The sequence below is a fragment of the Anabrus simplex genome, chromosome 1 (assembly GCF_040414725.1).
Source record: "Anabrus simplex isolate iqAnaSimp1 chromosome 1, ASM4041472v1, whole genome shotgun sequence".
Classification (NCBI taxonomy): domain Eukaryota; kingdom Metazoa; phylum Arthropoda; class Insecta; order Orthoptera; family Tettigoniidae; genus Anabrus; species Anabrus simplex.
In genome coordinates this window covers 212,843,003-212,861,127 of record NC_090265.1, presented here as the reverse complement: position 1 = coordinate 212,861,127, position 18,125 = coordinate 212,843,003, and the positions used below count along the sequence as shown (strand labels likewise).

The window sequence follows — 18,125 nt, the reverse complement described above, 5'->3', positions numbered from 1 at the left end:
TTTATACAATATTTTATTAATGTAACTGCTAAAGGATGGACATTTCAAATTACAGTATGTACTGTGCTGTATTGTAGAAACTATTTTCCTCAGACGGTTGAGGCGCTGGCCTTCTGACCCCAACTTGGCAGGTTCGATCCTGGCTCAGTCCGGTGGTATATGAAGGTGCTCAAATACGCCAGCCTCGTGTAAGTAGATTTACTGGCACGTAAAAGAACTCCTGCGGGAGAAAATCCCGGCACCTAGGTGTCTCTGGAAACCGTAAAAATAGTTAGCAGGACGTAAAAACAATAACATTATTAGAAAATATTTTCCGGTTAATCTGAAAATTTTGTAATCCGAACAGACTCTGGTTCCAATTAGTTCGGATTAACAAGACTCTACTGTAATTTTAATATTTTTATTGAATACGTCATATAGTTAAAAAGAACACAGCATTTATTTCAAATGAAATAGCACCAGCTGATAAAAGTAGCCTATAAACGCATCAACTTACTTACTAAATCACAAATACAATTTGGAAGATTAATGAAGTCTATATTGGTTTACGGTCTGAATACCAGAAAATGAAATAACATGAAAATAAAAGCAGACTTTTTTATCAACATTTTGTTGAATCGCTGTCACTATTTATTCGTCCGAATCTGATTGTACAGCGCACATCTGGCATATGTGAGTGGTTGAATCAGTATGTTCATTGCAGATATGCCTATTGCAGCCACTGCACATACACAGGGTGAATCGGTTTTTGCTTAGCGGACAGAAAGCACACCTTGTTTTCTCTCCATGGTTTTGTTCTGGAGGACAAGCCACAAGTCCTGATAGTTGCCTTATATTTTGGTGCAGTGCTGTAGGTAGCGTTTCAATGGAAGATTGGCAAGTCATGTGAGGCTTTACCAGTTCCTTGGCTAGATCAGACAAAAATTTTCTTAGCATCATCATTATAATTGTGTTTGCTTTGTAGATTATTTGGGCATTTATTGCTCCAACATTCAGTAACCCACAAGAAATACTAAATGGCCATTGATTACTAACTCAGGTGATACTGTACTCACTTTTCATCCTATGAACAACATCGACTCCTCCTTTATTCATATTGTAGAAAGTTATTATTACTAACTTATTGTCGTCTCCTGATTCCTCACCAATTTTGTCATCTGCATGAGTTGTTGAGACAAGTAACTCATTCTTCTTCAACTTCTTCCTTGGCACGTACGATACTATAGTACACTTGTTAGGATCTTTTCGAAATTCAAAGGTGCTGCTGCAGTGAGGTCTCACTTTTACATTTAGTAGCTCTGGTGGGATTTGTAGTTTGTTTTTAGGTATTGTGCCCACCACAGTCAGTCTGTGATTTGTGTACAAGTCATTTTAAAGAGGAACACTAGTGTAGTAGTTGTCCATTGTTATGTTTCGCTCACTGTTGTCAACATTTCTTATCGACCTTTTCACAACATTACTTGCATCATTAGGTATCTTATATGGACCATCGGGTTGTTTCACAGCATACATCTGCATGTTATTAGTGGAATAAGTCTCTGGGTCAACAAGTGCATTCATTTTTATTCCGTACTTGGCAGGTTTATTTGCAATGAACTTTCGGAATTTGCATTTACCTATAACAGGTTCAAGCATCTCATCAATCGTTACATATTCAGCAATGTTAGAGCTCACTTTGCATAAGGTTACAAAATTTTCAAATATGCCACGAATAGGAGCAATGCTATCAACGTTTCTTCTTTTGTTTCTTGTAGCTTTGTCATCAAACCGGACTGCTTGCACTAAGGTGTGGAATCTTTTTTAGACATTGTTGAAACAAATATATCTGGAGCTGTTCCATCAGTGATTCAGAATTTGTCTGCGTTCAGGTGCTGACCTTTCTTAACACCTATTAAATATAGAAGCCCTAAGAAAGCATTTATTTCCTGAAAATCAGTATCCGGACAGTCTCGTTCATGAGTATATTGTGAACCCATTACGCGCACTGCTGGTTTGTAAAAACAACAATGTCCCTAATCAAATTATCAGGGAAGAAAATCTTCCAGCAATCTAATATATTTTTATGATCCCGAAGCTACACTTCGCAATTTCTTTACAATGTTTTGTCGCACTGCTTTTTCTTGGGCTACGTTTGTGAATGTTCCATCAGGTTCCATCTTCACCTCCAACCTGAATATTCTCAGTACATATTTCACTTCACTTTCTGAAGCCATGTCGTCTTCACTGTGTTCACGAACATCATCTGTGTCAGACAATGGAGATGGTTCCTCGATACATTCTTCTAACAACTAGCTAATGATTTGCTGGCTTCGGCTTACACTCATATTGCCAGCGATGACAAAAAATTAAATCAAAATGTAAAAAATCACACACACATGATCACTCGTGCTGTTGGGTCTCTCCTAACGCTACTCACTGGTTAGACACACCCAACTGCTCGTGCTGTGAGATAGCAACTATCACAATGCGTGCACGCTCTTTTCCCCACGCCTTCCTCCCCTCCCAAACACCACAGCTACTACACAAATGCATCATGGCATGCTCAAAGGACCGAATGAATCATTTTCAAATGGACATTGATTCAAAGCTATGAGCAAACGAAGTGTAGCAAAATTTGTAAAAATGTTAGATTGAACCTCATAGTGTGAGTAACTGCGGGTAAGAGGAATTAAACACTGCAATTGTAATCCAAATCTTATAACAATCTCATCAACAAAATACAATTTACAACAGCAAACACTGTGTACAAAGTTGCACTACCTAGCTTCAAGTTTACATTTTCTTTTCAAGTTCAGGAATTCACAAAATTCCCTGTTTATCCAATCCCTTTGGGGGAGTCACTTCCTCCAATAACATCCCTCCATTCATACAATAGTTCATCGCTTTGATGGATTTTTCTGACATCTTTTTGAATAGCTTAAGGTCACAAGAATGAACACATGAAAACAGAGTAACCAAAATGGCAAGAATATCAATGAAGTTGTTCAAGGCATGCTTTGAAGTTCCATCTGCTGGACTATGCCAAAAGTAATAAACTTCAGTTAGGTTTTTGTCGAACAGATGGGGGTAAATTTCTTTTCACTTTTGATACTAAGTAACCCCTGAAGATGCAAAGTATGATCGTTTTACAGTATACTGTTAAAACGAACATTTATGCAGGAAAATCTAGTGTGATTGAAAGTGGAGTGGGTCATGCTCATTCTTCTGTAATGGAGCTTCTAAGTGGAGTCTAAATGAAAGTCGTGTCCCTATGCTGATAATTTCTACACCAGTGTACCAATGGCACAAGAACTTCTGAGGAACAAAACATCTGTATGTGAGACCCTTTGTAGCAACAGATGTGGACTGCCATCAATTATGAAGCAGATAATGAAGAAAGAAGAGGTGATGGGTAAATGTGTCAACAAAGTACTAGAGTCATCAAGTGGGTTAACAAGCAACCTGTCCTCATGCTTTCAAAATTGCTGAGCCATAGTGACTGTCTAGTTGATTCTGGGAAAAAAGGAAGAAAAAATAAAAGACGGTAAACCTGCCAGGAAGCCTCTCTCCATCCTTGATTACAACGGGGCTAAAAAGTGGGTCGATTTCAGCAATCAGACATCTTCACATAACTGAGATCTACAGAAAAGGCTAAAATGGTACAGGAAAGTAGCCCTAGAAGTCATCACTGGAACGGCCTTGGTTAATGCTTGGATACTCCACACCATGGCCTCTACTGTAATTTCAAGCAAGAACATGTCGGAACATATCATCAGTCCTGGGAGTAGATGTGCGCAAACTCTGTCAAAGGATGAGGATAGTTTGTTATAAAGCTCAGTAAGAAAGTGGCACATCAAAAGACACTAATAAGAAAACAAAGCAGGTGACAACATACTGTGAGGAATTCCCTAACAAACCGTTCATGTGTGCTGGAGGTTTCATAAAGTTCATAAATGCTGAAGCTTAATTTACTGTATTACAGAAATTAGTGAAATCAAAGGTGTAAATATTTTTTTTGGAAATTTCAAGATCAGTGAAGAAAAGTAGAGGGTTAGATTCAAATAGAGAACAGTATTATTAAAAAATTATAAAGCAAATAAATATGTTCATTTATTGTTTGTCTAAATAGGCATAGGAGGAGAAGCTAACACAACGCGTAGCTGGTCGGCATACCTAATCTATAAATCATGCTTTTTAATTTTATGTCACACCTACACAGATAGGTCTTATGGTTACAATGAGACAGAAGAGGGAAGGAAGCGACTGTGGCCTTAATTAAGGTATAGTACAGCATTTGCCTGGTGTGCAAATGGAAAAACCACAGAAAACCATCTTCCGGCCTGCCGACAGTGGGGTTTGAATCCACTATCTCCCAAATGCAACCTGGTAGCTACATTTGATCGGTTACGGTAAATCTACCTTTACCAATGTATAGATAGGGATGTTATGCACTGTACCATGTTATGCGAGGCATGGGTGACTCGCAGACTTCAATGATCATTGGTGCCAAACTGAACAGTTGTGGATTGCCCTGCTGAGGGATGCGAGAACATGACACGTCTTGCAGCTGCCTATCTCGTAATTTTGATGTAATATACTTTTGCCATCCAGCAACAGCCTGCACAACTACTTTCTTAGCACAAGTTACACATGCCTCATGATGCACATAAGCAAAGAATAGTTAGACACATTTGTGTCTCATTATGCATTCACATTAATGTCAACAGTGCAACATTAGCATGGAACACGTTAAAAAACACTTACCCTAGCAAACAGTTGGTGTAACAACACTATACAAACTATCAAAACACTTACAGAACACTAGGAAACAGCTGGTCTAACAACATGATACAAACTACCCAAAAACACAATTGGATTTGTTAAGATATATTTTTTAAAAACACATATATACATGAAGCTCCAAACTCAAAATGTTTATCAATTCACTGTAATATGGTTATGACATTTAAATTATCACAAACACTTCAAAATCATGTGTATTTCTGAAAAGAATAAACACCCTATAAAGATCCATTACCAATCATAAATGAAGCATATAAAAGTGTATGACTTATATAAAGTGTTAATTATGCGAGTTTGCTGGAAGGCAATGCATTGCCTAGCTCCAGTTCAGTAGTTAATGTGTCTGTTCCGTCTGAAACGTGTGATAATGACACGGTTTCTGTATCAACTGCTTCACAAATTAATACAGTGGTAACTTGTGATAATGTTCCCCTGCAATCTTCTCCTGCTATAGTTACAAGTGCTTCACTGCCCATGAGTAATACCAGTGGTGCTTCTTGTACACAAGTTGGTATGTCTACCATTCCTATGGGAACTGTTAATTCAACTGTGTCTTTATCTCAAACTTCGGTTGCAACCAAAGTTGTATCTCTCCCAATTGTGCAAAGATATCCCCATATCCAAGTTGTTGTATGTCCGGCGCTCCCTTCTCGCTCCGCCAGCCAGCTGCACGCGCGCCTGTGTATCATTCTGCTAGCTTCGACGCGCAGCCCTCAGTGCGCGTGCCTGACCATCGAGTGTACTATAAATAGGAGCTCCCTGCCTGTTCACTCGCCCACTTGCCCCGGTGTCCAGCTCCAGAATACACCCTACGTCGAGCACGGAGGCTACTCCTCTTGAAAATGTGCTTCGACCAGGTGGACTGAATTTCTGGCAGTACGAGGTTTCACCTCTGGTCACCGCTCCCTTACCTGTTTCCGCTGCCTATGTTCCGTAATTCTTTTACAAGCCATTTTCATTCCCTAATTTACGCAAGCTCCCTTAGTTTCGCTAGGTGGAATTTCTTCAATCAATTGAACTTGCTTTTTAGGAATTCAGGCACTTCAACAAACAAGGACTCTCAAAGACATTTATGTTAGTGTGCCAGATAGTTCTCGACTATCAACGTGTCAATTCACAAAGACTATCTTTTCAAGATAGAAGTGTATATAAAGACTGTAAACCTGTACATATTGTATAAAGACAGACTTTTCTCAAGATTCAATATTCCTTTTTGCTTCAAAATAAATTTCAGTTATTTATGTAAATATCATAAAGTGAAGCAATAAAAGTTGTGTTTTGTAAACTTCAACCTGGGTTACAACACAACTCTATGGCGACGAGGTAAAACCGCAACAACCTACAATTCTTCGACCCCAGTTGCCAACTCTATGCCGACGAGGTAAAAAAAAAGCAACAAACTACACGTCATCAGCCCCAATCGCCAACTCTATAGCAACGAGGTAAACACGACACTACAATTCAACAGGCCCAGTTGTCAACTCTACGGCGACGTGTTAAACAACAACGACCCTCCGACCAGTTCTGACACACAGCTTACCTTACTCTTTCTTGCACGCATCTCGCAATGGCTACTGCGGAACAACTCGCTACGGTCTTCCAAGCCTTACAGCAGCAACAACAACAGTTTATGCAACAACAACAGGCAGCATTACTTCAGGCTATTCAAGCTATTTCGGTCTCTACACAGCCATCAGCTATTCCTCCGTTCTCTGCTTTTGATCCGGCTAAGGAAGAATGGTCAGTTTATCTAGCCCGTTTACAACAGCATTTCATCTGCCATTCTGTCACAGATGATCAACGCCGCCGCGCACTATTTCTTAGTTCGGTTGGCAATGCTACGTGTGAATTACTACGTAAATTAAGTCCGGAAGAACACTTATCTGAGGTACCCTTCACGCAGCTCTTGGCCCGTCTCACGGAACACTATGCCCAAGCTCCTCACATAGTGGCTTCTCGCTATAAATTTTTTCAGAGCAGAAAGCAACCCCATCAGACACATACTGAATGGATAACTGAATTGCGTGGTCTAGCTAAACCCTGCCAGTTCATCTGCTCCAAGGACGGTTGTGGTTCATCCTACACTGATTCTCTCATTCGGGACATGATAATTTTACATACTCCTGAAGACAAAATACGTTTTGACGCTGTCAAGCAGAGTAACCCTTCTTTAGAAGACGTCCAGCGTATTGCTACGGTTTATGAGCTTACTACCAAGACTGCCGCAGCCATAGCTTCTCCACACGAAGTTGCACAAGTCTCGCCTCAGGCCCGCAAGTCCTCTGCTACAGTGAACCGTACGGATAAGGCGCTCTCCACCAAGCATTCTCGCCAGGTTCCCTCTCGTAATGCTCCACGGAAGCCCAATTCTAAAAGCACCTCGAAACTCCTGCCTTCCTGCCGAGGTTGTTTCAAGCATCATGAACGTCGTGACTGTCGTTTTTTCAAAGCTACTTGTGAACGTTGTAATAAACTTGGACACATTAAAACTGTCTGTCAAAGTTCGCTCCGCCCTGCTAAGACTACTGCAGCACGCCGGAAGCATATACAGCCCCGCCAAGACATGGAAGTTGATCAGATCAATCTTATTCTTCCCACAAAGGATTCTCACAAAATCATCATTCCTCTCTCATTCTCTGATCGATCTGTCGATTTTCAATTAGACACTGGATCACCTGTCTCTATTATTAACCTGACTACCTACCACAACTTAGGTTCACCTTCATGCTCTCCAGCTGATATCCAGCTCGTGACATTTAACAGGAAGAAAATTGACATCAAAGGTCAAATCAAGCTTCAGGCTAGTTATAAAGGAATTCAGAAGGCCATTCCTCTTCTCGTAGTTAACAACTACACTGCATCAAACATTATGGGCATGGATCTATTTAACTTATTTGGTTTCCAGATACATGACAACATTAACGTCGTATCTACATTGCATCCTACTTCTGACGTTACCGCTCTCCTAGCGCAGTTTCCTGAAGTCTTCGACTCTCAGCTCGGAACAGCAAAAGACTATACAGCTCACATACAGCTGAAATCCGGAGCTAAGCCTCGCTTCTTCAAAGCCCGTCCAGTACCCCTAGCACTTCAAGACCAGGTCACGAAAGAATTAGAAAGATGGATACAAACTGGAATTGTTGTACCAGTTACTTCTAGTCAATGGGCTACTCCACTCGTGGTAATCAAGAAACCTGATGGTAATGTTCGACTTTGTGGCGATTTTCGATCTACAGTCAACGCACAACTCGACACAGATATCTTTCCTATTCCACGTCCAGAAGACTTATTCCGTCGTCTCTCTGGTGGACAATTCTTCTCTCGAGTTGATCTTAAAGAAGCATATCTCCAGCTACTTTTAGACGAAGAATCTAAGAAATTTCTCACACTCAACACTCCTCTCGGACTGCTCCAGCTCCAGCGGCTCCCATTCGGTGTTTCATCCTCAGCAGCTATTTTTCAGCGCTATTTGGCTCAACTCACCGCCTCCATTCCCGGTTGTGCTAACTACCTGGATGATATTATTGTTACTGGAACAGATCATCAGGAACATCTAACCAATCTACGCCTCCTTCTCCAGAAATTGAAAGACAATGGCCTACGAGCGAATCTCGCTAAATGTACCTTCTTTCAGCCTCAAGTTCACTACCTAGGACATATACTTGATAAGAATGGAATTCGTCCTAGTACACAGAATGTCTCAGCGATAGTAAACATGCCAGCACCTCAGAACCTCAAGCAGCTTCAGTCCTTCATAGGCAAAGCGAACTATTATAATAAGTTCATTCCACGCTTCGCTACAGTGGCAGCTCCATTAAACGCTCTACGTAAAAAAGGTGTTAAGTTTCAGTGGACTCCGCAATGCCAACAGGCATGGAAAACAATCAACAACGCCTTAATTCAAGCTATACAACTCACTCATTTTCAACCCGACAAGATCATCACGCTAGCTACTGACGCTTCAGACTACGGTGTCGGTGCCGTTCTCTCCCAGAAGGATCGTCATGGACAAGAACGCCCCATCGCCTTCGCTTCGAAAACACTTAATGACCATCAACGTCGATACTCACAGATAGAGAAAGAAGCTTTAGCCATCATCTTTGGTATTCGCCGTTTCAATGAATATCTCTATGGCAACCATTTCCTGATCATTACCGATCATAAGCCTCTCGTACACTTATTCCATCCTGGTAATAAGATCCCAGAGAATTCCCTCAGAAAGCTTCAAAGATGGTCCATGTTCCTTTCTGATTATTCCTATCAGATTGTCTATCGAGCCACATCCCAGCATTGTAATGCTGATGCCCTCTCCCGCTTACCCGTTGGTCCTGATACTGCCTTCGATTCTCAAGAATCTGAATGTCTTCAGTTGGACATAGAACTTGAAGATACTGTATCCAGTTTTCCTATTGATGCTATTGCTAAACCAGATAAATCTATTGCTGAACGCGCTTTAGATCATTTAATAACAATGGGTTCCTTTCAGGACGAGACAGCGCCACTCCGCCCAGTTCCAGCTCCGGACAATACAACAGCGACACCAGCAGCTCCGCCCCAGCATCGCAGTCGCCGCCAGCGCCGCCGCCGTTTCACGCCGTACCGGCGTATTTAGGAGGGGAGGGTGTTGTATGTCCGGCGCTCCCTTCTCGCTCCGCCAGCCAGCTGCACGCGCGCCTGTGTATCATTCTGCTAGCTTCGACGCGCAGCCCTCAGTGCGCGTGCCTGACCATCGAGTGTACTATAAATAGGAGCTCCCTGCCTGTTCACTCGCCCACTTGCCCCGGTGTCCAGCTCCAGAATACACCCTACGTCGAGCACGGAGGCTACTCCTCTTGAAAATGTGCTTCGACCAGGTGGACTGAATTTCTGGCAGTACGAGGTTTCACCTCTGGTCACCGCTCCCTTACCTGTTTCCGCTGCCTATGTTCCGTAATTCTTTTACAAGCCATTTTCATTCCCTAATTTACGCAAGCTCCCTTAGTTTCGCTAGGTGGAATTTCTTCAATCAATTGAACTTGCTTTTTAGGAATTCAGGCACTTCAACAAACAAGGACTCTCAAAGACATTTATGTTAGTGTGCCAGATAGTTCTCGACTATCAACGTGTCAATTCACAAAGACTATCTTTTCAAGATAGAAGTGTATATAAAGACTGTAAACCTGTACATATTGTATAAAGACAGACTTTTCTCAAGATTCAATATTCCTTTTTGCTTCAAAATAAATTTCAGTTATTTATGTAAATATCATAAAGTGAAGCAATAAAAGTTGTGTTTTGTAAACTTCAACCTGGGTTACAACACAAGTGTCACCAGTATCAAATGTTTCGGTGGTGTAACAAATGTGCGAAAATGTTTCGGTTTGCGCCGGTTTCGATGCAATCTAGCTGTAGTCCTAACCTCAGTACACCCACCCTTTCCCAGGGGCGTTCAAATCAAGATTTCTATACAACTGTGATGCCTTCTCTTAATCAATCCAGTTCTGTTCAGGTACCTACTACACCTGCTGCTTCTCAAATTTTTTCTAATTTACCTCACCCATTAATTGCTATATTTAAGGGTGTATCCAAGTTCACCGCTAATTCTATTGATGAAATAATGTCTTTCTACGTTTTTTGGTTGAATTTAAAGATCAGGGTATAGTATATTCCTTAAAGTAGTGACAACTTCTTCCAAGTCTTATATCCACATGTATCTGGAGCTCTTTCTGAGCATGTCATACGAGCCATTGCTGAAAAATGGACAGCTGACCAATTTCATGCGCATGTGCTTGAGTTCTTTATTCCTTCCCTGCTTTGTCTTCTTTGGTGAAGAAGTATTATTTTCGTGTGTAGCATTTGAATGAAAAATTGTCTGAATACATTCAGGACATTAAGTTCAATGCTAGGATTTTTATGCTCAACTATTCTGAATCTCAAATGGTTGCTAGCATTGTTGAGGGTCTTGCACCAAATTATCGGTCGTATCTTGCTCTGTCACCACGACCCGCTACATTCACTCAGTTGGAAGCTATCACTGTTTCTGCTGAAGGCATTAGGTATGCCGACCAGCTACGCGTTGCGTTAGCTTCTCCTCCTATGAGCATGTCTTCTCAGGTACCATTTCTACTTCTTCCAAGCCTCGTAATTCACGTGCATGCTATAGTTGTGGATCGACTGATCATTTCCAGCGGAACTGTCCTAAGATTAGGCCCTTAGGCAATTCAAAACATGCTGTGGGTGGTCAACTTGAAAATTTCCAGAGGAATTGTCCTAAGATTGAGCCCTTAGGCAATTAAAATCCTAATCTGAGTAGAGTTTCTTCCTTCACTAATCCTTGCAGATACTGTGGGTCAAATAGACATTTTTCTAGGCAGTGTCCTTGCAATTCTTCTGGGTCTGGGTGTTTTGGTAATGGCAATTCCAGATGACTAACCACCAATTCTTGTGCCAAATCTCATAGCGTATCTTCATGTTTCATCTATTATCGCTGTCAATTAGATGATGAATTACCCATTCCTGTAGTTGATAATAAGCCTCAGACTGACCCTAGTGTCAATATCCCACAAGCTTGTGGTATTACTGCTATTCCTCCATGTAAATGACCTTACATATGCCTAGAAGTGAACAATGTACCTGTTTGTGCCTTAGTTGATTTTGGAAGTAGCCTCACCTTGATGAGCAAAAATTGGTATAACTCTGTAAAATTTGTTTGTAAGTTCCCTGCCTTAAAACCTGTGTCTTTAACCTGCCATACGGCTAATTCTAATTCCTTGAATGTGATTGGAAGTCTGAAAGTCAAAATTAGAATCTATAATTTCACGTGGAAAATGCCTGTGCTAGTGGCGAAAGATTTATCTTGTCCTTTCATTCTGGGTGCAAATTTTATTGCCAAAACTGGTATGATATTGGACTTCCAGTACAATGAATTCCAGTTTAAATTTTCTATTAGGATCTTTAACTTGTGTAATCGATCTCCCATTCTGTTGCTGTTTACGAGAGTATTACGACTACAAATAACAACAACAACAGCAACAACAACAACAACAACAACAATAACAATAATAATAATAATAATAATAATAATAATAATAATAATAATAATAATGGGAATAGTAATAGAAGTTCACTGAAAGAGATCATGTGTAGTGGAGCTCCACGATCTTATCATCTTTTCTCGCGTTCTGTGTAGTGTTAGTGGGTATCAGGGAGTATTTGAGCATTTAATTGGTGTGGTGGTTGTGTGAACGTGTTATCTTAAGAGTCTAGAGCTTGTTTTAATTGATTTGATGGCATGATTTTATTTCATTTTATTGCCCTAAGTGCCTCCATGCTGGATTTTGCTACAATTGCTCCATAGATAAATTACTAAGAGTGTATTTTGGTTGCTAACCTTGCTCTAACGACCACCCACTCGCTAAATTTTCTTGGTCTCCATAGATACTACCAACTAGATATATAACTCCACTCTTCCATTGAGGTGTTTCTAAGGCAACAAATCTTTGCCTACTGCTGGGAGCCATCTTGGTGGTCTGCGATAATACAATAATAAACTTGAAAAACGGTCAATGGCTTCTGAGGCGGATGAAGATGGTTTACATCATTCAATGGCAAGGAAGGCGAAAGAACCACTGTGGAGAAGATTGGTCTCCGTTGTAAGCCTGGGAAGGCAACCAGTCTAAGGGAGAAAACCCTAAATAAACCTACCGGAGCTCACAGCCTCAGTAATAACTCGATCAAGGGGTTTAACCTCTAGTCTCCTAAGACAATTTTCAACTAAAGCATGGAGGACAAACTCACTGAAGTAACTACCCCAGGTGGTATCAAATCCACCTCCGCCTTAGGCGGTGTTAGTAGGCCTTCGGATTCTGGGGAGCCCACACCAACATGCTTTGAGGATGAGTTGGAGCATCCTGGAACTACTAGCAATAAGATCCAATATAAGGAACAGAACTATTTTGCCACATTGAACATCAACTCACTACTTAAGCTAGGCAAACTGAAGCATTTAACTGACACTTTGACTCACCACAAGATACTACTCACAGCAATACAAGAAACCAGGTATACAGACGAGGATGCCTTTGATTTGCAGGGGTACCGTATTTTTAAGGGGAAAGTAGGGCACAGGAGAATGAAGAATGTAAGCCATAAGATACTGGACTCGGTAACTGACTTCAACTCGCCCAATAGTCGAGTATCCCTTCTAACCTTCCGGTGCACAAACAAGATATACACTGCAGTAAATGTTCACGCACCTATCAATGAGGACAATAAACGTAACCCTGAAAGTACCGACAAATTTTGGGAAGAACTAGAGGACATCATCAGCAAAGTCCCAGAGCATCATACAATCATTTTACTCGGAGATTTCAACGCACAGTTAGGGAAAGAGCGCAAATTTAGAGACAATACCCAACTCACTTATGAACAAATAGAAATGGGGAGCGTCTAGTGGGACTCTGCAAAGCCTTCAACCTGATAGTAAGTCAACGGCCTTTAAGAGACTACCAAAGAAACAGAAGACCTGGACGTCACCCAACAACTTGTTAGGAGAATTTCAGATAGATCATGTTGCCATTGCAAAGAAAGCTCATAGAGAGATCCAGAATGTAAGAGTGTTAAGAGGAGCAAATTTGGACTCCGACCACTACCTCTCCAAAATAAAGCTGAAATTTCTACCTAGGAACACTAAAAGAACCAAGTCAGTTAAACTTACTAAGTTTGATTTAGAAAAACTTGCAACTTGTAAACAGTTTACAGAGAAAATGGAAAGAATAGAATGCAGAGACTGGGATGAATTGAGAGAAAATCTAGTTAAAGTAGCAACAGAGACTGCGCCATTACTAAAACAGAAGAAACATGCCTGGTGGACAGCTAGATGTGAAGAAGCGGTAATGCAGAGGCAGATGGCCTGGTTAAAGTGGAACTCACAGAAGACACAAGACAACAGAGTGAAGTTCTTAGAGCAACGGAAGATAACTGCCAATATCATCAGACAAGTGAAACGGCAATTCACAAAAGACCAATTGACACAGCTGGATGATGACTTCAAGAGGAACAACACCAGAAACTTTTACAGAGGCTTTAAACGGAACCTTAGTCACTACAGTCCACCCAGTCTCCATTTCCGTGGACCAGATGGGAAGATAGCCTATAATGACTCTGACAATTGCCACCTTCTCGTCAAGTACTTCGAGGATCTCCTTAATTGTGAATCACGTTATACCTATTTTACTTACAAAGACAACATCAAGCAACCAAACTCGCAACCACCATCCAAAGAAGAAGTACTACAAATCATCCAGTCTCTGAAAAACAACAAAGCATCCGGAGAAGATTCAATAGTAGCCGAACTTTGGAAGCAGGCTGGAGATAAGACTGTAAGCAAGTTGACAGAAATTCTACAAAACATCTGGGAGACCGAAACATTACCTAGTGACTGGACCACTGCATTGATTCATACCTTGCACAAGAAAGGAGACTTTACTGACATCAATAATTATCGAGGAATCTCATTGGTACCTGTCACATACAAAATTTTCTCTAAAGCCTTATTAAATAAAGCCGAACCTCAACTAGACCCACAATTAGGACTGCTCTCCCTGCTGCATTTCTTAATTGTACAGTATACTGTATATGTTCCTTTGTCTTCCTCACTTTTGGATCTTATATATCTTTTCCTTGTTTTTTTCTTGGCTGCAACCGCTTCCTTTACTGTTTCACTCCACCATCTTGTCTGTCTCCTATTTCCTTTAACTCTGCTAATCCCGCACACCTCTGTAGCTACCTGGTTGTCTCTTTCATCACCTTCCATTTGTCTTCCACGTTCCACCTACCTCTGTGATTTCGATCCTTCTGTAACTTATGAGTTTTTCGCTCAACTTATTCTCATACTCCCGTCGCTTGGAGATATCCTCTAAGGCAGATACTTTCACTTTGACACAATTAATTTTTGTTGATTCTCGGATATACATTAACCAGGTTTCCATTACCAATGTTCAGTGTTGAGTTCTGCACTGCGGAATACCCTCACATCCACTACATCATAGTGGATATTCTTTGTGTACGCTTAGTAGTCTATTGTACTTCGTACATTTCTGCTTATTGCCTCAAAGGTAATTTGGTGGATCTGTTTATGAGGAAAGAAAGAATTCCCCATTCGCATTTCATTATCTATGCAGAACTCAAGCATTCTCTTCCCATTGCTGTTCAGACTTCTCACTGCCCCATACCTTCCCAAGCTTCCATGACCAGAACTCATCTTATTCCCAACTCTAGCATTACAGTCCCCCATGATTATCGTCGATTCTATAGTATCTCTAGCTTTGTCCAATGTCCTCTGGAGGGCTGAGTAAAATATCTCCTTTTCTATCTCATCACTATCTTCAGTAGGAGCATATATTTGTATGAGAGCAACTTTTCAGTTATTTTCCAGATCCAGATCTAATCTCATTATCCTTGGGCTTACTGCCCTCCAATCCACCACTTTATTACTTAATTGTTCACTTGCGATAATTCCGACTCCTTCCTTAGCTCTACTTCTCTTATCTACTCCTGAATATCTCAGAACATATCGCTGGTCCAGTTCCATCTCCCCTGTTCCCTTTTTCTTCACTTCGCTGATCCCAAGAATTTCGAGTTTGTACTTCTTCATCTCCTCCACCACTTCCACTTCCTTGACTGTCAGAGAGGTAATATTCCAAGTTCCGATTCTCATATTCCGTTTCTCACCAATTCGCCGCCTTGTGATCCGTCCGGCTTCAAATCTAATATTTCTCTGAACTGTTTTGAATTTCACTCCATACGGGTAATTAACCCTGTGATGGAGCTAGGACAGCGAGAGGGCTCCTCCCTTAAAGCCTCTGTCCTTGCTTGATTTTCTTTCTGGGTTTACTCCCATAGTCTTTGGGTCAAAACCCTATCCACAAGGCAGTAGATTGCCTCAGTTGATCTGCGGGTGCTTATTTGGTATAACCTCACTCACACCTGCAGTGCGTATCTACAGGAACTTCCCCTATCAGCCATTGGGACGCGTCGTGTCGGGGCTGAGGCCCCCTATCCCAGTCTGTTCCCTGAAGAGTACTGACTGGCTCCTGCTCAATTCAGAACCAGTCCCCAACCAGGACTAGACCAGGCACGGGGTTTGTAGTACAGCACTGCAAAAATTTATAATAGAGAGCAGAAATGTCCAAAGTCACTAGTGTCTGACTCAATTCATAATACAATACACTAAAATGACAGGATACCAAATCACATGTAAAAACAAACAAATTAAACATCAGAGAGGATGTACTAACCTTCACAAAATTCCACCGTCTGTTAGGAAAAATCCTCTTCAGTTCTTCATACGACTGTAAGCCTGTTTGTCTGTCAGGAACATTAAAATAATCAGCTCCAGGTACTGAAAAACCTCCTGTTTCTTTTCTAGTTTTCCTTGACTGAATATTATCTCTAGTATGCTCAAAAGCAACATTGAACAAATCAATTGGTTCTTCTGAAGGCACAAATTCATGAGTTAATGCTGCTATGACAGTTGAATCTAATCCACCAGAAAACAAAACACCAACTTTAGGATGGTGACAAATGGGTAAATCTGTTCTAATCAGGTCACTACAACATTTACTACTAACTGCTACACATCTAATTTTACTTGTACTTCCATCCTCTGAAGCACACTGATTAACTTTTGAATGCTGCCACTTAACACTGAGACAACCACTGCAGATTCCAGGCTGAGTTTTACATCTCACTTTCACTGACTGTTTCAGTTTGCAAATCAACTCTTCAACTCTGTTCTGAATAAATTTGTGACAAAGTAAGTTTTTAAAAACATCACATGCCATATTACTTTTTCTGCAGGAACTCATTATTGCTACATATTGTTCTGAAGGTTCAAAATCAGTAAGCCTCTTGTATAGATTAATTGGTGATTGTATTCTTGAGTTTTCAATACTAAATGGTACTGCAGAATTTGCTTGGGCATAAGCAACAGAATCTTCTGGAACATCTGTCCATGGGAACAAAACCAAATTCCTTTCTCCTGAAAGAAAATATCATGAATTAACATAACTCATCATTGTCTTCCCCATTACAATATTCCTATCACAGAAGAAGATGAAATAGAGTAAATATTTTTTTCATACAAATGTGTGATCTACCAGACAAGTGAAAATATACAGATGGGAGTAGAGAGTGTAAGGTGTTGTGGAATGTATGAATAATGCAGAGTAGGTTTATCAGGTGTAGGGTACAAAGCGATGAAACTGTCAACCATAAATCTATCATGCTACATAATGTTTATTTTCAGAGAGTATAGTAACATTTATGGTATACAGTCCAATAATCTCCCATATTGCTCACAACCCGTTGCCAATGATGCGAAAGATGTCAGATACCAGTTGCCTCACCATATGTAAATTTTGCAACCTCATGTTTCACAGCATTGGCAATGTCCTCTCGTGTCCTAAACCATCTCCCATGCAAAGGTTCTTTCACTTTAGAGATAAGATCAACATTGCACAGAGACAGGTCCAGTAAGTATGGCGGGTGTTTCAGTTCTTTCCACCCCCCAGCACTGAAGTTGCCCCCGTGCAGCTTCTGCTGCATGTGGTCTGGCATTGTCAAAGAGAAGGATGACATTGCTGAGAAGATCCAGGTATCTGTCCCTAATTACACGACATAAATGTCTTTGCAGGAAGGTTCTGTACCACATTGCTGTCACTGGTAAGTCATGTGCAACAAAGTGATGTCATAAGTCACAATGACCATCAAGCTTCACGGGGGAAGGGTTTTGCCAGAACTTCTTCCTTTGTGGTGATCCTGCATGTTGCCATTTTTCAGAATGGTGTTTGAGCTCAGGTTCATACGGCCTGGCCAAAAATTCACCCACAGACACTATTCCTTCCAGCATTCTTTTTTTTGCAATTGGCTTTACATCGCACCGACACAGATAGGTCTTATAGCGAGGAAGGGATAGGAAAGGCCTAGGATTGGGAAGGAAGCGGCCGTGGCCTTAATTAAGGTACAGCCCCAGCATTTGCCTGGTGTGAAAATGGGAAACCACGGAAAGCCATCTTCAGGGCTGCCGACAGTGGGGTTCGAACCCACTATCTCCCGGATGCAAGCTCACAGCCGCGTGCTCCTAACCGCACGGCCAACTCATCCAGTGGGCATCTGTTTGCCTGCCTGACGGTAGTGTACCAAGTGATCAGATTACATGGCACCAACTGCGATGCAATTTCATGCAGATGAAGATCTTCCCGTAAAATTCTGTGGACGGTTTGTTTTTCAATGCCCGTTTTGGCTTGAACGCAAGTAGTGTCCATCTTTTGTCTGCAATCATGCACTGGGTAATTACTAAATTC

The 18,125-nt window shown here is 41.2% G+C and overlaps 1 protein-coding gene across 1 annotated transcript in view; it reads right to left on the bottom strand.

Moving 5' to 3' along the window:
* The window catches only part of LOC136885715 (asparagine synthetase domain-containing protein 1), a 141,715-nt gene that overhangs the window by 25,521 nt on the left and 98,069 nt on the right, over positions 1-18,125 (bottom strand). The window contains exon 4 of the mRNA XM_067158442.2: positions 16,059-16,801. Within this exon, the coding sequence (XP_067014543.2) occupies positions 16,059-16,801 (743 nt within the window). The remainder of the gene's footprint in view (positions 1-16,058; positions 16,802-18,125) is intronic.